Source organism: Drosophila novamexicana, unplaced genomic scaffold (assembly GCF_003285875.2).
Source record: "Drosophila novamexicana strain 15010-1031.04,08,12 unplaced genomic scaffold, DnovRS2.1 tig00000108-arrow-pilon, whole genome shotgun sequence".
NCBI classification, from domain to species: domain Eukaryota; kingdom Metazoa; phylum Arthropoda; class Insecta; order Diptera; family Drosophilidae; genus Drosophila; species Drosophila novamexicana.
The window spans coordinates 1,123,107-1,150,000 of record NW_020824772.1 but is presented as its reverse complement, the minus strand read 5'-3'; the positions used below and the strand labels follow the sequence as shown (position 1 = coordinate 1,150,000).

The following is a 26,894-nucleotide window of genomic DNA, read 5'->3' as shown; positions in this document are numbered from 1 at the left end:
ATATATATCTATGCATTATGTTAATGAAACGATTCTTAATTCCGCTTTGATAAACAACAAACTAGTTGAACTGGTTGTCACGGTGTGCATCAGCATTTATGTTAATGCTAATGCTAATAATAGGATTCTAATTGTCAAAACTGAATGAAAACAAAAAAAAAAATAAAAGGAAAAAAAACCAACACCACATTACAAGGTACAAATAAAGCACACAGTGTGAAAGCCCCTTAGACGGGCCCGGGCTGGGGTCTGACCCTGAGGCGCAGGAGGAGCAGGTGAAATATCAGACACAGATACAACCAACCAAACAACCAACCAACTAACACACACACACACACACACACACACACACATACTTATAAAGTTGAAATTAGCATAACTAAGTTTTCATTACGAATAAAAAGTAAAGTGAAACGATGAAAATAAAAGAAAACAAAGCAAACAGATTAACCAAGCAACTTAAATGTCGTGTAAATTCATGTTAAACGTACATAAATAGGTAAAAACATACATATATTAACATAAACATTATAATAGTAAAGTAATATGCAGTAAATATACACACATATATACGATATAAACCATATACTACTACATACATAAATACATACTTAAAGACGTGTAACTAAAATTATGAATAGAAATGAAAAAAAGAACTTGAGCTACTTTCAGACCGATTACAGCCAGAAATTATTTATGGAATCTTAATATTGATATACTATGTACTAGTGATTGAATGTGACATGCTTAAATATATACATACATAATTCGATTGATGTTTGATGCCGATAACTGCAGAGATATACATACATAGTATTTACATACAAGTGGAACCAACAGAATTCAAATATTTGTGAGCCCAAGCCCATTTGCATCAAAATTTTTAACCAACCAAAAGAAAAGAGCAGTAGAAATGTTTAACAATATTATATTAAACATTTTACGTGAGAATCGTGTACCTACAAAGCAAGAAAACAAAACAAAGTGAACAGAAGAGTAAAAAAAATTATATACATTCTATATTTTTTGCAAAGTAAACTTGTAAAAAAGGAAAACAAAAATGAAAACTAACTAGAGCCAGCAAGTAAATCCAGACATTTTAAAAGGAAACAGACTATAACAACATTTTTTAATTGAGAATACATACCAAAAAGTGAAACTCTCGAACTATAAAATATTTGCATATATGAGTAAATCTTTTATATGTACATATATACATATATTTTGCGTCTTTATATACAGCTGACAACGTATTTATATATTTACACTCAACAAGGACACACACACCAACACACACACACTCACACCTACCCTCACACACAATATACTTGCTAAATGCTGTAACACATTTACCTGTCCACATATGATACAACAGATACAACAGAATACATATAGAAATATATATTAAAAACAAAAGAATACAGGAAACAAATTCACAAATTGGAACTAGGTTCGCTTTTTGGCTTCATAGAACTCTGATTTAACGCTAAGTTCGAAGGAAACGATCATAATTGTGTGTACTAGACATTGACGATTCGAATACATTTCTCATACCTATATAAAAGAGCACATTTCGTGCCATCTATATCTAAATGTATCTTCATAAATGTATAAATGTTTCAATCCACATTCCACTTGAAATAAAAAAATAAAAAAAATAGGGAACATTCACTTTCACTCCGTGCGCATCCATCAAATTTCTCATAATTGTCATGATATCACAGACAAAATGCAAACTAACGTATTTTAGGCAGATGAAATAGAGAAACTACACGAAAATATATATTAAACTTCTTCAAAATCATTTAAATGTTAAATGTATATGTTAATTTTAAACAATAAACTAAAATATACAAAATAAAAACTAAAGAAAAAAAAAATAATGTCAAGAATTTGGAAAACAAAGATATTTAAAAAGCAAGTACATAGATAAGAAAACCAAACGAAATGAAAATTCTATGATATAATAAAATAAAAACAAGAGAAAAATGATACTTTAAATATTGAGTGAAAATTGCTTTTTATTCTCGTAATTGGTAGGACTCTTTCGGTTAAGTTACAAATCTTTTCATAAAAGTGCGTTTCAGCTGAGATTTATATTTAAATCGTTAGAATTGCGCCATTATTGATTAACGTCAAATTAATCGATATATCGTTATACTTCTTGCTAGTTTTGTAGCACTCAGCTCTGTTCTGCACGATACTTTCACAGTGTGGCAACCCCAAGCATTTGGCCCTGAGAATTTCTACATCAGCTAAACAAAAATATTCATACAACGCAAATAAAATAAAAATACTGACACGAAAATCACTTTATTGTTTCGCTAGATTGTCACCTTACACTTTGAGTGCAAACACACGCAAAATGAGTGACAGCGAGGAGAATGACAGCCAAAGCGAGCACAACAAAAACGGGCTGCCCACAAAGCCGTCGACGTCGAAGTCGAAGTCGACGTCAACAGCAACAGAACCAGAAACTGATTCCGACAGCCAAAGCGATGAAGGTTTTATAGATTTCCAAGTAATTGTTGAATTTGTTGTCAGATAATTCATTTTCAGACAATGGCACAATGGATATGATTCGTCGGTTTTTCTCACAGACATTCAATTTGGCATCAGGCACCCTTGCAGACAACGAAGGCATAACTGTGGATAAGGTGAGCTTTATCCATTCTATATGCAGATTACTAATGAACCAATTAAGGTAATACCGGAACTGACCTTTGAGGGTCTCTCGTCACACTGGCGCGAACATGGGTTCAAGAACATTGTGACTATGGTGGGTGCTGGCATCTCCACGTGTGAGTTGATATGTCTTTGAGGCTTTGCTTGAAGGTGTTAATTACTTGACATAAATATAATAAAAATTCCATAGCTGCTGGTATTCCGGACTTTCGCTCGCCTGGCTCTGGTTTGTACAACAACCTAAAGAAGTACAAGTTGCCGCACCCAACAGCTATATTTGATGTGGACTACTTCCAAAAGAATCCAACTCCATTCTTTGCACTGGCCAAGGAACTCTATCCAGGCTCGTTTGAGCCAACTCCGGCGCATTACTTTGTGCGCCTGTTGCACGAGAAGGGTCTGCTCCAGCGACACTATACGCAGAACATCGATACACTGGACCGCTTGGCTGGTTTGCCCGAGAACAAAATTATTGAGGCCCATGGCAGCTTCTATACAAACCATTGTCTAAAATGCAAGCATGAATACGATATGGCTTGGATGAAGAGAAAGATATTCGCGGATGAGCTACCCAGCTGTGAGGAGTGTGATGGGCTTGTAAAGCCAGACATAGTATTTTTCGGCGAAAACTTGCCTGCTAAATTCTACAACAGCCCCGAGGAGGATTTCAAGGAGTGCGATTTGCTTATCATCATGGGCACTTCGCTAGAGGTGCAGCCCTTTGCTTCGCTCATCCATCGCGCTGGGCCGCGTTGCATTCGCTTGTTGATCAATCGCGATGCTGTTGGACGCGCTAGCTTTGCGCCCTGGATGGATCCCAGCGGAAAAGCGCTGCTCTATGGCAAGCCTAAGAATACGCGTGATGTGGCTTTTCTCGGCGACTGCGATGCTGGTGTCTGGGAATTAGCCGAAGCACTTGGTTGGGAAGAGGAACTGCAGCAGCTGATCAGCATTGGACAAAAGGAAATGGAGGAGGAGGACAACAAAACTGGCTCGGATGAGGATAAGCCACAGACTTCGGTAAAGGATAGTGCCAAAAACTAGACAGCGTAATGAGGCTAAATTCAACTAGTTTAACGATTTCATTACATTAGATATGGCAGATGTTAAGTGTTAAATAGGAAACTTGTTTTGAGTGCAATATTGTGTATGTATATAATTGCATAACTAGTGTGTGGCGAATGGAAAAGAATGGAATACATATTAAGCATATTTAAATATATATTTATGCGTGTTTATCAACTGAAACTGAACTGAGCATGTGCTGCATTCCTTTTTTAATTATTCAAGCGCCATTAGCGTCTCTGTTCAACATCGACCACAAAATCTGTTTTCAGTTCGGGCCAAACTTTCCGGCCCGGACAGCCAAACCGCCAGCAAAGGTTTACTTCTCATCTCAGCCTGCCAATAGTGCCGCACACACACGAACACACAAACAAAGAGTCAGCATTGGCAACAATCACACCCACAACCACTCGTTGGCAATCTGTTTGGCCCGTTGCATCAAGTTAATGACACACAATCTGTCGCAGTGCCAACCACACAAATGTATTCGTTTCCGGCTCCGGCTGGGGCTTGCAATCGAAGCTTCTGCAATAAATTGGCCAATAGCATACAGGTAGCTGGCAACTGGGCTCCGGCTTTAATGAGAGCCACTGCTGTGCACTAATTAAAACCAAGCAGAGATCCAGAATAATCGAGCACTACGAGTGCTGCCACTAAATCAATCGGGAGCAATGGCAACATGTCAACTTTACCTCCACGCTGTTTTGCGGCTAAATGTGCAAATACATTAAGTAATCAGATGCAGCAGAAAGAGCAACTGCAGCGAGTACGGAAAGCACATCGGAAATGTTGATAGACGCAATTTGTTGCAGTGGCAGCTGCACTCATTGCCCCCGCTGTCGCATCACACTTATTAAGCTAATGGATTTTCTTAACGGCTTTCCAAGTCGTGTCAGTCCAATGACAAAATCGTCGACTCGGATCTTATGCCCTATCGATACATTCCCCATATTTGCCTACCAATTGACCCAAATGACTTAACTTGGCATAAGTTTTCTCAAGTTTCAACTACGTCTCAGCGTGTTTGTGTGTGTGTCCAATGTGTTTGCACAATTCTGTTTCGGCACACTATTAAATGCATTCCGCACACGCACTCACAATTGATGATGCCTGAGTCGGTGCACAGTGTGGCACAAACGCAAATGCGTTGACTTACATATTGCATATGAGTATAACTACTTTTTAAGTGGATCTCATTCCATTAAATTTAAATAAATAACTTTAATTATATATTTTAAATATGTAAAAAGAAAATTCGGAGCCGAACTATGAGTCTGGGGCATTGCGTCTTGGACGAAGCCTTCTCCAACCGGAACGCTTGCAGCGACACTGCAACAAGCAAGAGATCTGGTGGGGAAGTGTGTAGTTAGGAGGCTCAAGCGAAGATCATTTAAGAAACTTCTCTAAATACGGATAGAGAAGGATAGAGAATCTCAAGAATAAAAATAAGTGAATAATACAATTTTTAAAGCAAAAATGTTTAGAAACATATTTGTAATGCATTGTCGTTCATAAATGAGAATTCAAAATGTTTAAATAATTCTATCTTTAGAAAGACATATTTTGCTTAACAAAATAATATAATAACAGAAATGTTATTTGTTATATCTGCTATGTGCTATATTATAGAGAATTCTAAACATGTATATGAATTAATTTGTTTGTATTTATCTTATATCATCTGAAAAAGAATTTCTTATTTCGATAAATGCAAATTTCTGAACTCTTTAGATTACTGTGTCCACTGTTCTATAATATATTGTATAACATTACATCTTGTTGTATGTGTATATGTTTATATTGCCAAAAAGCTTATTTACAATTGATTTGGACCCACAATACGTTGAGATTTGTATGTGAGTTTGTCTGGTGCTTCATATTTGCAATCAAAACGCGAGGAGTCCCCTGGCCTGCCCCTCTGCCAACTACAAGCCAGTTCATCAATGGCACCGCAACATTGGGTTTGGGGCTTGTTTGTTGCGTTCCTCGGTGTCATCAGCGACAGCTGTGCGCGCATTTTGATATTGAATTCTTAACATGATTGCATGGCCACAGCTTGTTGTGCCCGCCATTTAAATGAACATATCGTAGTTACACACACTCGGGCTAGCATTTTAAAATCGCGGCAACACATAGCTCATGCGTGGCATGCGCTAATAAACTGTCGATTGGGTGGGCCAGGGGCTGGGCCTTGGGCAGGGGCAGTGGGGCCAATTGTATGCGCAAATAGAGATCTATAAGTATACATAAATATATAATATGTGAGAGGGTTCTACAAATTTATAGGCATTATTCTAAAATGGGCGGTAAAATGTTGTCATCGCTGCGTAAACGAAATCTTTATGAATATTTTATTATTGCTTTAATAAAAAAAAAGCGAAAAAAGGGAGTATAACTGAAAAGGAAAACCATCAGCACCCCAGACGAGCAAATGGCAAGAGAGCAGCGTTCTGAAAAGCAATTTGTGTCAATAAATATATATGTATACATATATGCATACAAATGTGTGTGTGTGTGTGTGAGCGTTTAGCATTTCACATGTGTTGGTGTTTCATATGTGTTGTTGCTTGATATTTGGTGTAATATCAGCAGCAACTACAACAACAACAACAACAACAACAGCAACAACTACAACAGCAGCTACAACATAATCGTCATAATCATTTTATGCGCATATTTTGTAGCATACTTTTGTGGTCATAAATTTTTATTTACGTCGCCCGCAATGCTCCAAGTGTCATTCATACTGAGGGTTGTGTGCATGTGTGTTTGTGAGTGGGGAATGAGGAGTGTGTGTGGATTTTCTGCTGCTTCGTATAGAGAAATTAAAGTGTGATAAGCTTGGTTTATTTTCATGCCTCGTGTTTTACAAGCACCTTAAAATGCCCTGCAACACATCAAAAAAATTCACGAGTGTGTGTGTGTGTGTATGTGTTCAGCATACAATCGAAACAAGCGACCAACAAATGCAGAATTTTAATGTTTTTCGATATTGACAGTAGTCAGTTCGTCTACTTGTGTGTAGATCTGTGTGCGGGTGTGAGCCTATTTGTGGGCGTGTTTAGGGCGTGTTTAGGGCTTCAGCCACACTAGCAAATTGGCGGTTTTGTTGGCTACAAATGAGCAGTGCGGCTTATGCGGTGGCCTGAAATAAATTCTGCTTGCGGTTATTTGATGAACAATTGTTATATGAATTGGGTTTGCGAAATAAAACAATTAAAAGATCAGCGGGTTAGCCGGATTTTAGGCAACCCGTCACCAAAAACTAGGTGACCCCCATTCAAAAAAAAAAAATACACATTTGGCCATTAATTAACTGAGCGTACTAGTGAAGTGTAACGAATTGGAAAACCAAATAATTCCCATTGATTTTGTTCGTTTCAATCACGTTTGACACAACCACACACACACATACACCGAGACACGCATGCACACACAGAACGCGCACTCGTAGGCACCCACAGCGACCGCATGTGCATTGATTTGCTGCGGAAAATCTCTGACAGCGATGGAAACTAGCTGCATTGGACGCACTTGTCCATTGATTGGCAAAGCCAATCGGATATGAATAAATGAACGCCAGTTTTGTGTGTCACCCAGCTCTGATCCCAAACAAGAGCCGATGTCCACAGGTTTATTTGATCTCGTTCGACGTGGAAGGGGGCGAGTTTGGTTGCGAGGGTTTGGCACAGCACGCAATGAAATTGGTTGCATTTAATTGTTGCACAGCGTGCACGGCTGGAACAAAAGGATTTACGCTTTGTACTCAACAATGAGTTGCAAAAAAGATTTCTAAATTAAAAACGAGTCAAATAAAACAGACATCACGAAATAGACTCTGCATAGACCAAATGCTATAGAAATGGTTTTCAATACCTTTAATTTATTTTTCATTTCAATTTAGCGGCTCGCTGATGAGTTTTTAGCAGAAATATACTTTTTTTTTTTTAAATGCTTCTTTCATATCGACCCAAATATATAAAAAACTGTTCGCCCTGACTGAGTAAGTCACTGAAGGAATGATTTTAAGGTAGTACGTGTGGATTTTAATATTATTTCGGATTGTCCTGATATAACTTTACCTTTGCTATAAAGCAATTGATGTCCGATCTTGAAAATCCATTCTTTTGACTTGCAAATTGATTTAAAGCGAATTATGATCATGGGTTGACGATTTTTCCTTTGCTATTTGCCTATTTGGTAAACATTATATACTTCAGAATTTCTCCAGAATTGTGATTAAAATGGGATGAAAATCTAGCATTGCGAATCTAGATTTTACGAATAACAATCCAAACTCTTTATCTAAAATATTCCAAGATGGACTCCTTTACTTATAGTTATAGTCATTTTAATTTTCGCAAAAATTGTTAATATTTTAAAGTATTGTAAATATAAATAATTAAATTTGATCAGCAATTGATTTGTGCTCTTGTAAAGGTTAGTATAATTTCGTCATGAAACGTTTACGCATAGAAGAAGAAGACATATCCGACCCCATAAAGTATATGTATATAATCGATATCAGCATTAACAGTCGAGCTGATATAACAAGTCTGTCTATCTGGTTATAGGCGAGCTAGTCTCTCAATTTTAAAGCTATCGTCTTGAAACTTTCTTTCTACTACAGGCATATGTCGGAGACGGATCGGACCACTATATATTATAACTGCCATGGGAGCCATCTATCGAAAAGTAGTTTATGGCATGGAAACTTTTTTTATATTTAGATGACTTGAGCAAGGACGGGATTTATTAGTTTCACTATGATTCTTATATGATTGCAAAGCCGGATGGCTTCCATAGGAAATGAAGGTTCTTATATGGTAAAATATTTTGCTTTCCAAGATATTTTTTTTTTATCAAACAAATCACATATCTGCAAAAGGGAATTGTCCAAAGGGGTATTAAATCTTCGGCGTGCCAAAGATGTAAATAATTATTCGGAAATCGGATATTATTTACCAAAGATATTTACATTTTAAAATTGATATTAATATATATTTAATCTATTTTATTTTTAAATTCATTTAAAATAGAGTTTTATTTTAATATTGTTATTTTGCGACTGGCGGAAAAATTCAGGCAATAAGTGCTAGTATTTAATATTTATAGCTTGAGTTAAGTTATGACATGACTTGATAAATAAAATAAATAATACACGTGCGCAAAGTAAATTACAGAATATCAGAGTTATAAAGTTTCAAAAAAAAAAAAGGAATTTAAATAAATAATAGTGGTTGCATTTATATATATTAATCAGCTCAGCGCTCATCGGAACATGTAGAAAAAGCGATATGCAAAAACAATTATCAATATTTAATTTGTTAGTGGTTTTGCAATTGCAGTACAAATGTAAATAATATATGAAAATGTGGTTTAGACAGATAATACCTATCCACATACCAAAAAAAAAAAAAAAAACAAAAAAAAAAACACATTGCTTTGGGCAGCTAAAAAATGAACAACAACAAGTAAGAGGTTCTAGTCGGGGGCTCCCGACTAGGGGATACCCTGACCACTCTTCTTCCAACATCAAATGCACATATATATTCTATTTTAAAAGCTATATGTCAAGTTTGGTGACTCTAGCTTTTATTATTTACCAAAATTGCCCAAAAAACAGGATAACGATATCGATTTTTATCGATTGCTTGGAAACGGAGTAAGTTATCGATGCGCGGGAACTAGGAGCATCTACATCTACGTCTCTAGCTCTTCTAGGTGCTGAGAACCTTGCCTTCATACATACGGACGGACGGACGGACGGACGGACAGACAGATGGACATGGCTAGATCGACTCGGCTATTGATGCTGATCACGAATATATATACTTTATGGGGTCGGAGATGCTTCCTTCTGTCTGTTACATACATTTGGATTTTGCACAAATACAATATACCCTTATACCCATTTTTAACGGGTTCAGGGTATAAAATGAATGCAAATTTGTTGTCAAACTATTTAATAGTGAATATGTAACTTTTTTCCCTATTTAATATTTTAAATGTACAGTGCGAAACGGAAATTGTTCTTGTTGGTTTTCACTTTGTTTTTATTTTTTCTAGTTTTGTGATGTTTGTGCACGTATCAGCGATAAGTCAGCCATTTAATGCTTGACAACATTAAAATTAAGAGCATTTAATTAAAGAAATAATTTAGCAAACAGAAAACCATTTCGAACGCCGAAAAGGTAGCAGTCAGTGTCTTGCAACACGAAACATTTCCTTCGTTTTGGCCACGTTTAACTGCAATTTGGTGCTGCATAGTTAACGGCAGGATGTGAGCGTCTCGCATCGCCTCCTTTCACTCGCCTTATCGCCGTGTCGACATTGGTAATTTAGAGGAAGACAGAGAGAGGGAGAGAGGGACCAAGAGAGAGAGCTATTCAGACAGTGGGTAGTTAGAGGAAACAGCATTACAAATGCCTGCCAGCTAGCACGAGCATTTTGTATTGCATTTTCGATTTGCACTTTACACGCTTTCATTACACTTCGTTTCCGGTGCAAAACACTTGACCGCTTCCAAAGCCCGTAGGGCCATTGCATTGTTAGTATTTAAGCTGCTGCTGTTGGTGCTTCAACTTGCAACTTCAGCTGAATTGCACACTTGAGCGACTGGCGATTATCAACAATATCCAAATGCCACATTTCGTTGCCAGTCCAAAATGTCCAACTGAGACTGTGTCATAATCACCAAAATTATGTTGCATTTCATGAGCGTCACGTTCAAAGCTTAGCGTCAAGACTTCAAGTAGCAGCCTCCGCTCCTTTGGCCCCGGGGAACGACAGCAGCTAGCGAGCTGCATTGCATTGATGCTTTAAGCTGCAATTTCGTTAAAAACAAAATTTCCAATCGATTTTGCTGGTTTATCGCCAAGTTTATTTTCACTTTGCTGTAGTTGTTGTCTGGCTTGCTGCCACATCTTGTTGCAGCTATGTTTGCTGTGTATTTCAAGTTGTTGCACCGTGGTTACAAACAAGGCTGCAACGCATTGAAAAAAAACGCTTGGTGGTTTCGCTTGCGGCTTAAATCGGCTTTCTGCCTTGTGGTGCGGCTTTTGAACTTAGTTTTATACATTTATGACGCTAGGTTTAAGCTCAAACCCAGGTTTGCCATCTCGTTTCTTAATTCTTAATATTTGCAAATATTTGCAAGCTATACATATTTTCATATCGAAAATTGATCTCTACTCAAATTTGGCATCTACCAAATATTCCGAATCAAGTTTGAAAAAGATGTTTCGGTTCGAGTTTCGGTTCAGCTGTAATTCGAACAATCAAAATTCTGTTAATTTTAAAACATAAAATGGAATTCTGTGTTCGAGCTGGCCCGGCCTAAATCTGGCTTGCAGCCTTGGATACAAATTTTAAAACAGAATCAGATTCATAATGAGGAGGTCAGTTTTTTTTCATAAATGACTTACTTTTCAATTCAACTTAAACCAGTGTGCTACTTATGCACATAAGTGTGTGTGTGTGTGTTTGTTTGTGTGTGGCATATTCCTTTAGCAGAACTTACGAAAATGAAATGTGTTTCTATTTTAGTTTTATTTCTCTGTGTGTACATTTACACTCTCGAGTGTTTGTATCCGAACCACAAAATGCGAGTAACTACAAAACCAGCGAAAAAAAATACAAACAAAAATACAGCACACAAATACCCGTAATACTCAAGTCTATTTACAAATCATGGCAAAAATGCAATTTGCAATGTCCAAAAAAAGGTGAAGTGAACAAATACTCACAGCTGCATTCGGACAGTCAAGCAAATATGACGTACGGCTTCAGCTGGCAAATATTTGCGCATATTACGTATACGACCCGCTGCTACAGAAATTGCTTCATATGTGCGTCCCTCTGCAACCAGAGGGTTGCCCAACCGCAGTTTCTCATCATTTGCGCAGCCAATCTGCATAATTGTGGGGGAAATATTGTAACAAAATGCTTAGGCCTTGCAATTTATTTTGTTTTATGTATACTGCAGAGAATTCATGATGCCCTTTCAAGGACAAACGGCAATACGTGCCATTGGCTGTGCGAAAATTTGACGTGCCAGCTAATTAAAATGTAAATACTGTCGCATTTCTATGCATTGCTTTGTTTTGCCCGTGTGTGTGTATGGTCTTTTGCATTATGTGTCCGCAGTTATGCATATGTCATGCGATATCTGTCACATTGTATAAATCTTCTGCTGAGCGTGATAGACTGCGATTGTTTTGAATAATTTTGCAATGATGTGTCAGTTATTGGTACGAATAAAAAATATGACAGAAAGTAATAAAACTCACAAAATAGCTAAAAGTGAATAAACATATGTTGATAGTGGCTGCCAACTAGAAAGCCTTCAAAGTTTCTTATTATGAGTGGCAACAAAAAACATTGATGTAGTTCTCGGAAGATTAGCTGCCAAAGTGACCCAGTCATTCAGGAAACCGAACAAAGAGCTTCTGGATGCGAAGTTCAGGTCAGGTATTGTCTTAGCCGGCAATTTTTTAAATAGAATTTGACAGTAGCCTTGACCTATTTATAACGTGTGCTTACTTTGTTGGCCTTCGCCAGGGTTTTTAGGGGTCATCCTCAAACTTATCCGTATAAATGAATGCATGCAAACGACATGCTATCATGCTATCAAGTCAGCACATATTCTAAGTATATAAACAAAATGAAAATTCTAAGTATATCAACAAAATAAAAATGTATTTAATAGAACATTAAACAAATTTTCAATCTATTAAAGCTTTCGTCTTCTTTAAGCGAACGCTAGAAAGACCCGCAACGGGGTTTTATGTTAAGCAAACATGAAAAAAAAATGTGAATGTTCAGCACGGGGCAAATGAAAAGGGTTGTCAGCGGCAGTCTGTGGCAGCTACTCCCTTTAGGCCATATATTGCAGCAGCCAGAATCCAGTCTGTGGTCGGTTTATTGGCCAGCCTGCGGCGTTTTGGAGGCCAAATGCGAATGCTTCTCGATATTGGCGTGTGCGAGGTGTGTAAATTCGTAGACAAGAGCTCACCCCTCACATATCTTCACATCAATATATATACGCTAGCTAACAGTTGCAAATGAATGTTGCCTATTTAGAACAACTAACTAATTTAGTCGGCAGACGCTTGGCACAGTGCATACTTAATTTTTGAAATTTTTTTTTTCGGTCTGGTCCTGGCTCTTGGCCGCAGCGTTTTTGGTTTGCCGCACGCCAGTCCGTGTCTGGCATTGCCAACTCCACCCTCAGTGCAGCGCACTTACTCCTTAATTGCCGTGCCCCTGTAGAGTGATATGGGAATGGTAACATCGAATGTGTGTGTGTGTGTGCGTGGGTGAGTGTGTCTTCCCAGCAGGTTACATATGCAATAATATAGCCGCCTGCTGTGCAGTCAAATGGTCAACACGACTTCTCGACCAACTAATAGCCTCTCTTAAGCTCTGCTTCCATGCTGGAGTTCTTTTTTTGCCTGTGTAAATCCTTTAAGCTGTTCTGGTGTTGCGAATAGTCACACGCATAGGGAGCAACATACACACACATATACACGCACACGTTTACCGAGCAATTGAATTGTTTCAATTGGTACTCGGTCTGGGCTCAGCTTCAGATCTCGACCCTCACGTGGCTGGGTTACCCACATTCTTAATGAGAATCAATGTGTTAACTGCTCGCGTTATGTGGAAGCATGTAAGCTAGCTGTCCGTCTTGCAGTCGGCAGTTGTTGTTGCTGTTGATTTTGATATTGTGGTTGTCTCCGGTTTATTTGTTTGGTTGGCTTAATTGGTAATGCACTAATATTGAAATAATAACTTGCGGGAAATTCTGTTGCAGTTCCTAGTTTGGTCTGTAGTTGCTCTGTAATCTAACTAAAACAAGCTGGACTTATAATAATAAAAATAATAATAATAATAATAATAATAATAATAATAATAATAATAATAATAATAATAATAATAATAATAATAATAATAATAATAATAATAATAATAATACTAATAATAATAATAATAATATAATAATAATAATAATAATAATAATAATAATAATAATACTAATAATAATAATAATAATAATAATAATAATAATAATATAATAATAATAATATAATAATAATAACGATAATACTGATTCTATTAATAATTAGAATATTAATATTACCTTTTCTTCCATTTTTATCTAAGTAAATCAAATTCTTTCCAATCACAGCTCGTTAGCTTCTACATAAATGTTTCAAGCAGAGGACATGTTCCTTCAAGAGCACATTGCTCACATTTAAATTAATTGTGTTATACTGCATGCCATTTAATGCTTAAACTTTTCATCTAACTCCCTTGAAGTATTCACTTTCAATTCCTTTGTTACTTCCGCAAGAATAATTCAAAGTGTGTTTATGTACTATTTCGATAATAAGTCAAATTGCAAGTACGGCATATTCAATATATATGGGTCTGCTCATATTTAATCTGTAAACAACTTATGTGGCCCAACACAACACAACATGGGGCCATTTGATGCACGCACTTCCGGTTAATTTGAGTGCGGCTTGAGAGCTCGAACCCTTGCCTATTTATTGGCATTGTTTGTTGGCTGGAAGGCCTAACTAAACAATATTGATATGAGCTGCGCTGCGTTGTGTATCTTTAATTAAGCTAATGCCAATGCAAACATGGCCTAAGGTAAATGAACGCCAGTTTAGTTCAGTTCATTAAATTCAATTTGCCAGCCAATTATTGGTCAGCAATTGGCAGAGATGCGACTATATATAAGACCACACTACTGCAGAGCTGGTCTAAAGCGCCTCAAGATGTTGCTGACTCAGCAGTTAGTTCACCTGACCACGCTAATCCAGATTATTGGTAAGCTTTTGCCATAGTTCGCTGACTGTTTAACCTTCTGCATCTTTGAATCTGCTGCAGTGAGCCAATATTTTTCGCCACTCTCCTCGCTGCTGATCGTTCACAATAGCACGTATGCAACGCATCTGCAGTTAGCGTACCTGGATGCACTGCAACTGGCCTTGCGTAATCTCAGCCGGCCAATGTTGCTGCAGTGGATCGACGTAGCCGAGCTACCCGATGACGAGTCCCAGCCGGATGCCATTGAATGGCAAGTCCTGCGCGCCGTTAACGCCAGCGTGACTGAGGTGCGTTCAATGATCTTAATTGTTACCTCACAGTGGAAGTGCCATACGCTTTATATTGCTAGGGTTTTATCACAGTGCTGCCGCAGACGGCGCGTTTTCTCCATGCACGTTACTTTGCCACGCGCAACGCCAACGTGAGACTCAAGGATAAACTGTATTTGTTTTTGTGTGAGCATGAAGAACCCAGGGATTTCTTGAGCATGGATATACTGCAATGTAAGTGAAAAAGCTAATCAAGAGATCTTAAATTAATTCGAGTTATCTAACCAAAGTCAATTTAAAGCTGAACCTTCCTCGTGCCCATTGCTACTAGAAGATGTAATAATTATATGTTTATACTCGCTTGGAGCTTTAATAGGATTTAACGTTTCTAATATTTTTAGTTAGTTATAGTAAAGTAAACTTTCATAGTTAGTATTTTCCTGCCTTTCTCGGTCTAAGTTATTTGATACAATTCGTCCCCATATCCTTTGCGTGGAAAATTTAAGGCATACTGAAGTCGACGTCGCAAGACATACTTAACAAAGATGTTTACAAATTATTTTCAAGTTCACCAAATTAGAAACCAAAAGTTGGAATTAATGTTTTCCGTCTGCTTAAATTTCGTGGTAAGAAACTGAAACTGAAAAAAAAACTTACGTTCATACAAAATTTTACCAACATTTTCTATGCAAGAGGGAGCTCTGCGAAAAGTGTGTGAAAACCGCTCAAATGAATTTTTATTAAGACCCGCGGAAATGAGTTTGAACCTGAAATGTTATCACCCGAATCTTTTAACTCCATTTCCACGTAGGAGTAATGGACTTTTTAGAAAAGATAAAAAATAACGATGAATAAAGATCTTTAATAATGAGCAAGGGGCCGATCGGAAAGAAAGTTCCATTTAATCTTTTTCAATTCGTTCTCATTTGCGGCTGCCATTTTCCGAAATCTCGTCTCTGCTTACAGAACGTGTCTATGATAAAATGTAAGCTTCCTAAGCTTCCAACAGCTATCCAATCAGTCAGTCAGTTAGGACAAATAGTTTTATATACAGAGGCTAGACTTTTAAAAATATTTAACACCACCCCGTGATGTTTTATGGAACAAGAAAAAGGCCAGATGTCAAGTTATCTAAACCTTTTTTATAGCTCTCCGCTAATCGTTTTTGGCTTAGTTTAATCTCCGAATAGAACATTTAAAATTTTGTAGCAATTCAGAAAATTGCTGTATTTTTATTTAGTCAGCAATCAAACGTGGACATGACGGAGATTCCCTTGGGGCACTGACAAAAGAAGTCAAACTCGAAACTTTGTCTCACACACACACACACACACACGCATACACACACATATATACAATTGCATACAAACGTGGCAAAAAAAGCCACGGGGCGCATCAGTTGATCAAACTTTCAACTTTGGCACTGGCCAATAATTTCCACGCTTGACGGCGCCTTCTTCAATTGTAAACTTTTTTGTTGTTATTGGCTGGAACTTAATTTGGTTGTTGTCCTTTTGGCTTTTTCTACAATGTCCCCATGTTGTAATGCGCTTAAGTCTACCCACACCATCTGATGGTGCGGCCAGAAGAGCAGGCGAATAAAGGATGTGGCAGAGCAGACGTAGGTGGATTTGTTGGCGGCAATGGCGGGTTTGTCTGGGGCGGCTTGCCACACCCATACCGCGACATCAATTTGGAGCTGTGGACACAAAAGTTTGTCGGTGCCAGTGGAAATTCGGATGCTATATTCTTGGACGCATTCTTGCCGAACGAAACTTTTGCCAACCGAGCCGAACTTTATCCGAACAAGCTGCGCAATCTGCAGCGGCGCACGCTTCGCCTCGGCTCCATTACTTATGTGCCATACACAGTTACTAATTATGTGGTAAGTAATTGCCGGTTAAGTTTATATTTATCGTTGTTGCTGCCACCAGTCTCTTGCTTATTGTCATTGCTGTTGTTCTTGTTGTTGTTGTCGGCACGCCCAAAAGCACACACAAATGTCGTAGAGATTTGCACGCCGGCATTAAGTAAAGCCAATTGGTCGTCCTTACCAGCCTCGCTCACCACATTGTCCACATCGTTGTGTCCTTGCCGCATTAGAGCCCTGTGCGAAATGGTCATGAATAAATGCCCGACGGCTGCCTCTTCCCCTTACCGCTTACCCCCTATCTAAACAATCCTGATCCGAGTGTTTGCTGTGTCTGTGTGTGGTGCATTTTCTTGGTGTGCTGATAGAAAGTTATTTCCTGTTATGGACTACGATTTCGGTTGCTAAAACTTCAACCATTTAATTTTGCTGTATATTTTTATTAGTATGTGTCACAGTTTGTCATTAGTTGTTATAAAAAGTAAGGGGGGGGGGGGACATTCCATAAAACTATTACTAGGCTTAATTTAATCCAGATGATTTTTAATGCAAATGTACTCCTGAATTTATTCTATAAAAAAAGAGTTGATCTTGCTTAAAGTTCTGTTGACTTCATTAAAAAAGAGAAAACAAAAAGTTTAATTTAATTTAAATTGAATCAAATTTAAATTCGCTGTGTTTTCTTTATTTAGTTATTTATATAACATTTATTCACACTTTGACCACTGTGCAAACTAACACAAACAAAACAGTTTGTAAAAAATTCTTTGTTGTCATTTGCTGAAAGTTTTGTTCGCACTCAATTGTTTGCCTTAAGGACATTCGCACATTTGTAAACACACTCATACCCACAACAACAGTAAGTGTCACACACACCCACACACAAATACACACATGGCCGCAAGCATGTGCATGTGGTTTTGTTTATGGCCGGCTTTAGCACAACATTGATTTAAATTACGTGTTTCCATTTAATTGGCGCCGAGTGTCGATGTCCATGTGTGTGGGCGTGGCATACATTTTGCCCGACCATTACGAGGCCATTTAGTAAATTAGAAGAGACACTTGAATGGCCAACAATGGGCGCCAATTAGGAGCTGCTGCTCCCAAACTTAATAAACTCCCTCAACTTAACAGGCAGCTGGTGTCGGCAATAAGGATCCAATTAACCCGCATAAGGCCAATCGTACAATTGCCTATGACGGCTCCGAGGCAAACATTATGAGGACCTTCTGTGAGGTACACAACTGTCATCTGCGCGTTGAGGCCTGTAAGAGTAGAATATATAATCGTAAATACCTCATACAATACACAAATGCTGGCCTTACAAGCTTAAAGTCTCAAGTGAGCTTTATTGCATTAACGAAATACAATAAATATCACTTTAGGCTCACATTAAGTTGTAAGCGCGTTTTTAAATATATATTTTAAAGTTTGAGAGAATTCAAGAATTTTGTTTACCCTGTAAAGGATATAGTAGGAGACGTCCCCATAAAGAACATCTATTGCTGATCAGTATAAACAAGCGGGTCGATAAAAACCATGTCCGTCTGTCCGCCATTCCGCTTATTCTTTTATTTAGAAACTAGGTTCTCAGTCTTATAATTATCGTGCATCTATTGCTGAATGAAATTACTATATCATACGATCTTGCATGAACATTTTTTTATTTTTAAAGTTTTTCCCCTACATTTGACGTATGGACAAAATCTTATCGATAACATATAGCTATATACGGAATCAGTCAGAGCATCATCTATAGATATATATTTGTTGATTACTCTTAACGAGTTTTACCCTACTCCGAACATATAAGAGAAATATTATAGACAATCGTCATTTAGCTCTATAGCTAAAATTGGTATAATTTTATTTGTTTGAAATTAGGGTGCTCCGGCCCGAGGAAAGACGTTCTTTCAGTTTTTTCTGATTCTTTTTGCCGTTGACAGATGGCGCTGATAACTGGGGTAGCATCTATGACAACGAAACCGCCGACGGCATGCTTGGCGATATTTATAAGCAGCGCGTGGAATTGGCCATTGGCTGTATATACAATTGGTACAATGGCATTACGGAGACCTCGCATACCATAGCTCGATCTGCGGTGACCATCTTGGGACCAGCTCCTGTGTGAGTTATCCACAACTCGAAGATTTTACTTAATATAAGTTACATCTTTATCCAAACCATAGTCCCTTGCAAGCCTGGTTCACCGACATTATGCCCTTCAATGGCGGCACTTGGCTTCTGTTGATTTCTACGATTTTCCTCTGCAGCATGGTTTTGTATATACTGAGGTACTCGAACTACTTGTTGGCGAAGCGCTTACGACAGAGACAATTTGCGCATGCAGAAAATGTGGAAAAGTCGGCTCTAGATATATATGCACTCTTCATTCAGCAGCCATCGGCGCCCTTGACGTGGGTTTTCTCATTCGTTCAGCTTTTCAATATTTGCTAGTTTCTTTGAATTCATTTTAGCTTTGATCGCTTTGCTACACGCTTCTTTCTGGCCACTCTGCTGTGCGCCACTATCACGCTGGAGAACATTTACAGTGGGCAACTAAAGTCGCTGCTTACAGTTCCTCTATATGGCGCACCTGTGGACACGATTGGGAAGTGGGCGCAGGCGCAGTGGAAGTGGGCGGCTCCCTCGATTGTCTGGCTGCACACGGTGGAAAAATCGCATTTGATTACGGAACAGATACTGGCGGATAACTTTGAGGTGCGAGACTATAGCTACTTGTACAATGCGAGCTTTCAACCCAACTATGGACTGGGCATCGAGCGTTTGGTCTCCGGCGCCTTCAATTTCGGCAACTATGTGACACGTGAGGCAGTGGAGAATCGTATTGTGGGTGATCTTCGTTTGACTTGGAGAAATTGATGAGCATTTAACTGTCTTTTGTCAGGTGCTGCACGATGATATTTACTTTGACTGGACGCGCGCTGTATCCATACGTGGCTGGGCGCTGATGCCACAGCTGAACAGGCACATACGCGCCTGTCAGGAGTCAGGTCTCTATGTTCACTGGGAGCTGGAGGTAACTAATTAATACTCGCTCACAACTCAGAGCTAACCTGCTAGCCACTGCAGAACGTTGACAAGTATTTGGATAAGAAAACTGGCCAGATACTCTTCAATCAGGCCAGCGGCTATGTGCCCAAAAAGGCGCCCAAGCCACTTGTTGTGGATGACATTTCCGCTGCACTGTTTGTGCTGGCCTTTGGATTCACCATTGCCGGCTGTGTACTTTTCCTGGAGCATGTGCATCAATGGCTGTTGCACTTGCCACACCGGCGCAACTAATTTGCGGTTACTGTTGGACCTGGGCTGGAGCTGGTCACTGATTGTTTGCCTGGCGGCACACACGTGTCGTACACACATCAAATTGTACTCACATACACACACACACACACACACACACACACAAACACACACACACACACACACACGCACACGCTAAAACCGCACATCCTCCCTCGCCCACAACCAAGCAAAAATTCGATAGCCAGACTGCAGGTCAATTTGGTTGCATGCATCTACTGCTGCTGCAGCAGCTAAGTGGCACGGGGATGGCTGAGAGAGCGGAGCGGCTGCTCACAAATCCGCAGGCAGGCGTAATCGGGTTGCTTATGCTGTTTTAGTGCGCCACGTTTGCGGATATGCAAACTGAAAATGACTTTTGCCGGAGACTTAGTTGGCTGGTAATTGGAAAACCGTTTAGAGCAACACGCCCACACACACACACACACACACACACAGATACTTGTGCGACTTCAATTTCGGCCAGTTGCAGTGTAGCAACTGGCAATTAGGCACGTTTTAATGATGCACTTAATTACCGCTAGGGAAATTATTCATTATCTCTAATTTGTAGCGGTTTTGATACTGCATGTCAGAAAGGCAGGCTGCCACCGCCACCTGCCACTTGCTACCTTCCACCTGTCACCTGCCAACTGCCATATGCCACCTTAGCAATCAAGGTAAATTTCATAAGTCTACAGCTAAAGGCTGTCAGCGTCTCATCATTTTGCATCCTTGCCACGCTCGTTAGCGATTCGTTTGAGCCAGCCCAAGCAAAAGCCAAGCACGACAGCAGCAATTGTTTGATTAGTTGCGACTTAGGCATACCCTGTTCTTGTAGGCTTGAATATATGAATATCTAGTAAATGTTGCCTGCAACCATGGAAAATTTGTTTGTTTATGGCTGACCAGTGCCTGCTTATAGGGTATAGCTGGAGCAACAAGGTGCTGTACACAGTGCAAACATGGCGACTGGTTCATTTCCGTTTCTGACCCTAGCTTCTGCATATTTCCGTTTTGTGCTTGGAATTTTTAAGTGAGTAACTCAACTGCGCTTAACTTGGCAAGCATTGCTGTTGTTGCTGTTGCTGCTGCTGATTTGCGTCTGCTAATGCAGCTGTTTGTTTCCGTTTGTTAGCATTTACTTGTTTGCTGTTTGCTGTTGTTGCTCCTGTTGATGCTGTTTTGTGGCACGACCAGGTTTTTGCAGTTGCGGCCACTGTTGCATAACTTTTTTGTTACGACTTTTGAGAAAAGCATTTGACAGTTTAGACAGCTTTTCGGTTGGTCCAACTGCCGTTTACTGACAACAATATGCAGTTTTTTCTCCATGTTTTTTGGCCATGGCACGGCAGTCAAAGTGCCCGCTGAAGTGTCAACAAAATTTGTGACCAGACTGCGAGATTTGTGCTGCATTGTGTGCTCGCAGGAGCGTAATTTACAGATAGGAACAAAGACACAGTTCATAGCCGTGAGCTTGCACTTAATTAAATCGCTGGCCAAGAATATTTCACGTGCAATCAGCGCAGCGGGCAGCTGCTCAGATTTATGACGTTGCCAAGAGGCGATAATTGAAATTATATAAAGGATGCCACTGGGCGCTGTAAATGAAATAAATCTGTGCAAGGAATTCTTGGCAACTGGTGAAATTTAATCGTGCCACTGCGGCACGTGCTACTGCAGCCAGACGACAGCGGCGATAAAATATGAACTGCTCACTCGCAATTGCGACTCGGGGGTCGATTGCGAGTAGATTTGTCGCCTTACTGCAGGTCTTAAATTGAATTAGCCCAGCCAGCCAGTTCGACCGACTGCCAATTCGAAAGTCTTATGAATTTTTAATAGTTCCATCTTTCAAATCCTTCGAGCAATTGTTGAAAGCTGCTATTGATGCTGCTGCTGCTGTTGCTGCTTTGTATGCCATCCACATCGATCCAATTAGATGCTGTACATTTTCTGCAAACATAATTGCCCGCCTTTCGCTTGGGCTTTGTCTCAGCCTCTGAGGTTGCCTACAACAACCTTTGGCCGCGACCGGGCTCATTATCACCATCAATGCAGCCTCCGTCGCGACAGGTTTATTTTTTTTATTTTTAACGCGCCTGCAAATTTATAGCTCATAAATTTTTTATTTTACAGTCTGCTGAAGTTCTCAGGCAGCGACCTAAACGAGATGACGGCGGCGTCTTCCTACACTTTTAGCAGATGCTCTTAAAGTTGAACCACTTAGAAAAGCTAAGATGGAACTTAAACACAAACAGTTCAGAATACTGCGTGCAATTAAATAATTTATACAAAATATATTCTATTAAAGTAAAATACATTAAAATGCAATTACGAAATCCTAAGTGCCTTACTAAAAAAGTATGAGTTCCAAAAAAGGGTTCATTAATATTTAAACATTCATCATATCCATTAGGGATAATTGGTGAGTTAATACAAAATTATAGCGCCGGAAAAACGATCTATATTAGTTGCCAGCGTGAAAACCCCATTCCATTAGCTTTTTAACTAATAGTAAGATGTTTCTCGGTGTTGTGGTTTGGGAGCAGGCTAAAACTGTTGCAACTACTTATTACGCACAGAGCGAGTAGATTTTGGCTTAGGGTAATGCTACTTATAAAGTATTACACAAATGCTTTGCACTTGCCAAAGCCTCCGACATAGTTTTCAACTGTGCCCCCGCTGTAGCTGTTTACTCACAACCGCCCCTTTGTCAACAAGATATGTGTGTGGGAACAACAAAGGGCATGCAGTTAACGCGGGGCGGTTGGCACCAATCAGAACAAGAAGCACAGCTTTTCAGGTGGTTTGGCAAGGGGACGTGCATTAGCATAATAAAAGCTGTAAGAAGGATTGTGCTCGACTGAGAGAAGCGCAGCAGAATGTACATTTAAGTTGCATGCTACAAAAAGTAGCTGGCAATCTTGAGATCATCTTAGAGAAGGCAATCACTTTATTATATTACAATTTATATTTTTAATAGTGAATAAATTAAATGGGACTGCCCGTAAGATCGTATCTTATGCTGCTTGTTGTTCGGCTGATCCTGTTGTTCGCTTTAGCGGCGCTTTATGACCTGCTCACCATAATAGTGTGCGATTACAGGGTATAAAATGCAACGTTGCGGAGTGCGCAACTAGGCAAGTTTTTTAGCAGCTTTAGGTTGATTTTACAAGCATGCCACAAAAAACAACAGCAACAAAGAGCGCCCCGTGCAGCGGCAGCGGCTCAAAGCGGCATTAGTCGAGGGAACAATTAAGTGTGTGTGCGTGTGTGTGTATGCGTGTGTGTGTGTGCGTTTGTGGTAGCGAAATGTGTGCACGCGTATTTGGGTAAATTGTTTTGCACTTAGCTAAAGTTGGTCTCAAAATAAACAGAGTGTAAAAGCTGTTTTTAGTTATCTCTCGTGTTGTTTCACTTAGTGGGAACTCTCTCTTCCTCTCTCTTTCCCTCGCTCTCTTTTTTAGGGGATTGTCGGTGCATCGAATCGAGGGCGGCCATTAATCAAAAAGCGTAGCAACTGAAGCTAGTATTAAACTGTCGTCAGGCAAAAAAATATTTATAGGCATTGCATAGACACTCTTATAATTGAGGAATTACAATTTGAAAGGCATTGCATCTGTAGGCCTTCAGCCTGTTCTAAGCCGGCCCAAGCCAGCCGACTGACAGCAGCCGCAGACAAAGTCACAACATGCGAAAAACGTATATGTCTTAGAGCATTGCAAAAAAAAAAAAAACGCCAATGGCAATAAAGCGAATGTAAATGGGCTCAGCATTGACTATCGAAGCTGCTGCCAGAAGACAAATTGCGCTTTGGTTGGTCTCTACTCTGGCTCTACTGCATGGCCAAAAGCAGCTACAAAATGAAACAGAGCTGGGGCGAAGGCCTCTTTTTACTTTGCCTTTGTGCTGGTGCAAAGAGTTGATCTATGAGAAGGAACTCAGACGAGATGAGCATAAAGCCCAGCCCTGCCGGAATGTGACTGACATTTCACATTCAAATGCTGTGACAAAAGCAAACTCAAACACATAAAAACTGAAACCAATGATATTTCGAAGTAGAAGATTGTATGCACTATACTATAACTATTATTAATAATGAAGATATGAAACCCTGCTATAAAATTTCTACGATTTATTGAAGTTCTTTCAGATATTAGAGAACTAAATAAAGCAGCATGGTATATCATTATTCATATTTATTAAATATTCTTTTATGATAATTATTATTAATTTTTGAATAGCGCGGGCATCGGCTAAGACTGCCTGAAAGAATGGATGGTTCACTTGATATATATTTCTATTTCTCTTCTAAAACGAGTAACAATTCCGATATGCTCAAGCAAACGGAGCCCATATTGAATATGGATTGCGAGTAAAGACAAGCAGGCTCCGCAGATGGTTGCGAATCAGCAGGAAAGTCGGCTCGCATTGCCACTTCTGTGATGGCATATAAATTTTGCGGTCTGCGGCCATAAATCAGCGTTTGACTGTCAGCCGTTTGTCGCTGTAAATCGCAGTCGTGCCAAGTCTCTCGCTGCCCCTCAAGGTTGCTCTTTAACTGGTCATTAATTACAAATTATGTGCTGCTGCTGCTGGAGCTGGCTCTCAGCTGTCTAGTAAGTGTCGCCGGAACAAATTAATGCTGATGTTGGCGACGACGATGACGACATGGTCGTTCAACGGGAGCTGTAGCAGTAGCAGCAGCAGCAAACGGTCCTCATCATGTGAAGCTGGAGTGTGGCTTCATTAGGCGTCGTTGGCCAAGAAGCCAAGTGGCCGAGTGTGTTGCCCTCACGGCACTTGCAAGACGCATAAATAATTAATAGAGCTGTAGAAAAATGCGCAACGCAGAAGCGCAGGGGGTAATTTCAGGTTGTGTTAAATGACTTGCCTTTTGCCAGTGGCAAAGCAGCTGACTATCAACGCTCAACCACTTGGCACTCTCAAGTTTGTGTATGCAAATATTTGGCCTCATCATCATGATACTTGCCGCAACGCACTCACATATTCCGTTTCAAATTCAGAAAAGTCATTAAATAGTTTTCCACACTTGCACTTAACGTGTCCGGGGCCCGACTCATAAACATAACTCTCTCGACTGTGTAGCGAGCAATTTGACTAGTGTTTTCATCGGCCTTCCCTGTGGCAACATGCCGCCACTTGGCGCAGAAGGCAACTAAAATAAGTACAAATGAAGTGTGTAAATGGCGGGCATGGGCCAAATGGCAAAGCGATCAAATGTTAAGTGTGCGGCATATGCGGCGTATACTTAATGAGCGCAGTTTTCAGCTTGATGCAGACAATTTTAATTGATTTCCAACTCATATCCAATGGCATTTTCAGTTTGCGACTTAACAGTTGAAGTTTGTAGACACGTGATATTATTTACACAGCATGGGCGTGGATAATGTGAAAACGTGGCTAATAGAAATTCACAACTGCAGACAAGACCAACTGAAGTGGATAGGAAGCGTACCAAGCCGAAGCGACAGCCACGACCGGCATTTCCGGCTGGATTGCGGCTTATTTGATTTTCATTAGGCATAACTCAATTTGAAACAAATAAAACGCGCTCAGCCGCAGATGAGCTACTTATACAACAAACGTAACAACAAGAACGACAACAACAAGAACATTGAATTCAGTTCCCTACCGACTTACAGTCATGACGAATGAAACGAACGGAAACGGAGATGGCAGAGCCGACAGACGAAGGGGCCACAAGCCAAACCGAGTTAAGCAAGTTACCGACCACCAAGTGCAGATGATGAAGCTAAACTACAAGTCGCACGAACAATGAGCAGCGCTGCGGCTGCCGAGGGTTTGCGAGAAAAGCAGCAGCAGCAGTACTTGGAATTGGGGCAAAATCAAGTAAAAGGCAACCTTTTGATTTCATTTCCTGTTAATATTGTCCAGACCAGAGCCCGCACAGACAACCCGCCAGCCGGCCAGCCCAGCAAGCAGCTTGGAATGGCAACCATAAGCAACTTTGGCAGGCGATTAAGGTGAGGCTGAGAAATGCCGCAGGAATTTCAATGGACTGCAGTTGCGGGGCAGCTGCTGCGGTGCTGGCGGTAACTTGGCAGCACCCCAGGGGATATCATTATATCGTCAGTTTGCCTATGCGTTCGTTGTGGACGTTAGCACTGCAGGGTGGGCAAAGTTTTCAGCCTTCCGACTTTCTAGCCCCTTGCGGCTGATGAAGTATTTATGAGCACGCATGCCAGCGTGTGTGTGTATCATAGTTGCTCTTGTGTGTGTGTGTCCATGCAAATGCTCATTGCTTATTAAGAGAGACAGGCGACCAAATGAATTAGGCCAAATCGATTAGGTTCAATTTGTAACTAAATTGAGCAAATAATAAAATACTTTTTTATCATATTTTTATTTTTATAATAATGAATATTGATTGCTTGTTGTAAGCGAACCCCATCTGGTAAATAAATCATATAAATACGTACAAAATATTTAACAAATGTTAAATTTGAATCTTCCATTTAAGGCAATATAATAAATTTATAAAGCCAATTATTATAAATAACGTCAATTGAATATTTTTATTCTCCATTTCTTTAGACACACTTTTGTCGGTTGTGTAGTAACACACCTTTCGAAAACCACACACACACACACACAATCCAAATTCCACAAGCCTTATTAAATATATTGAGAATTGCTTATAAACTTTGTGCTCATTGAGACGCGGAAAACCCTGAGGGACTTGAAGATCTTTGCTATTTAGTTTGTGTACAGTTTTCTTTTCTTGTCTTTTTTTGGCATCCTCATGGGCAATTTTCCATTTGCAGAGGCAAGATAACTTTTGTTTGGTTTTCACTTGAGTTTTTCTTTAC

General features: G+C 39.6%; 2 protein-coding genes across 2 annotated transcripts; both read left to right on the top strand.

Annotated features, from left to right (window-relative positions):
- Nucleotides 1–2,272: 2,272 nt before the first annotated feature.
- LOC115772039 (NAD-dependent protein deacetylase Sirt2) lies at nucleotides 2,273–3,938 on the top strand. Its single transcript, XM_030717977.1, has 4 exons — nucleotides 2,273–2,504; nucleotides 2,560–2,657; nucleotides 2,705–2,801; nucleotides 2,876–3,938. The coding sequence occupies exons 1-4, from the start codon at nucleotides 2,366–2,368 to the stop codon at nucleotides 3,727–3,729; spliced, it is 1,188 nt and encodes a 395-aa protein (XP_030573837.1). The 5' UTR covers nucleotides 2,273–2,365; the 3' UTR covers nucleotides 3,730–3,938.
- A 10,589-nt stretch (nucleotides 3,939–14,527) lies between these two features.
- On the top strand, nucleotides 14,528–20,040 carry LOC115771657. The gene is made up of 10 exons (XM_030717467.1): nucleotides 14,528–14,592; nucleotides 14,653–14,879; nucleotides 14,942–15,095; nucleotides 16,418–16,746; nucleotides 17,869–18,001; nucleotides 18,681–18,861; nucleotides 18,924–19,151; nucleotides 19,212–19,584; nucleotides 19,643–19,774; nucleotides 19,828–20,040. The coding sequence occupies exons 1-10, from the start codon at nucleotides 14,541–14,543 to the stop codon at nucleotides 20,038–20,040; spliced, it is 2,022 nt and encodes a 673-aa protein (XP_030573327.1). The 5' UTR covers nucleotides 14,528–14,540.
- Nucleotides 20,041–26,894: the final 6,854 nt, after the last annotated feature.

What these genes read in the sequence shown, in the direction of transcription:
- LOC115772039 (XM_030717977.1), top strand. Translation starts at nt 2,366, where the DNA reads ATGAGTGACAGCGAGGAGAATGACAGCCAAAGCGAGCACAACAAAAAC. An exon ending in CGACAGCCAAAGCGATGAAG is followed by an intron (nt 2,505 to 2,559) that starts GTTTTATAGATT and finishes ATTCATTTTCAG; the next exon opens with ACAATGGCACAATGGATATG. An exon ending in AAGGCATAACTGTGGATAAG is followed by an intron (nt 2,658 to 2,704) that starts GTGAGCTTTATC and finishes GAACCAATTAAG; the next exon opens with GTAATACCGGAACTGACCTT.
- LOC115771657 (XM_030717467.1), top strand. Translation starts at nt 14,541, where the DNA reads ATGTTGCTGACTCAGCAGTTAGTTCACCTGACCACGCTAATCCAGATT. An exon ending in TTAACGCCAGCGTGACTGAG is followed by an intron (nt 14,880 to 14,941) that starts GTGCGTTCAATG and finishes TTATATTGCTAG; the next exon opens with GGTTTTATCACAGTGCTGCC. An exon ending in ATCTTGGGACCAGCTCCTGT is followed by an intron (nt 18,862 to 18,923) that starts GTGAGTTATCCA and finishes TCCAAACCATAG; the next exon opens with TCCCTTGCAAGCCTGGTTCA.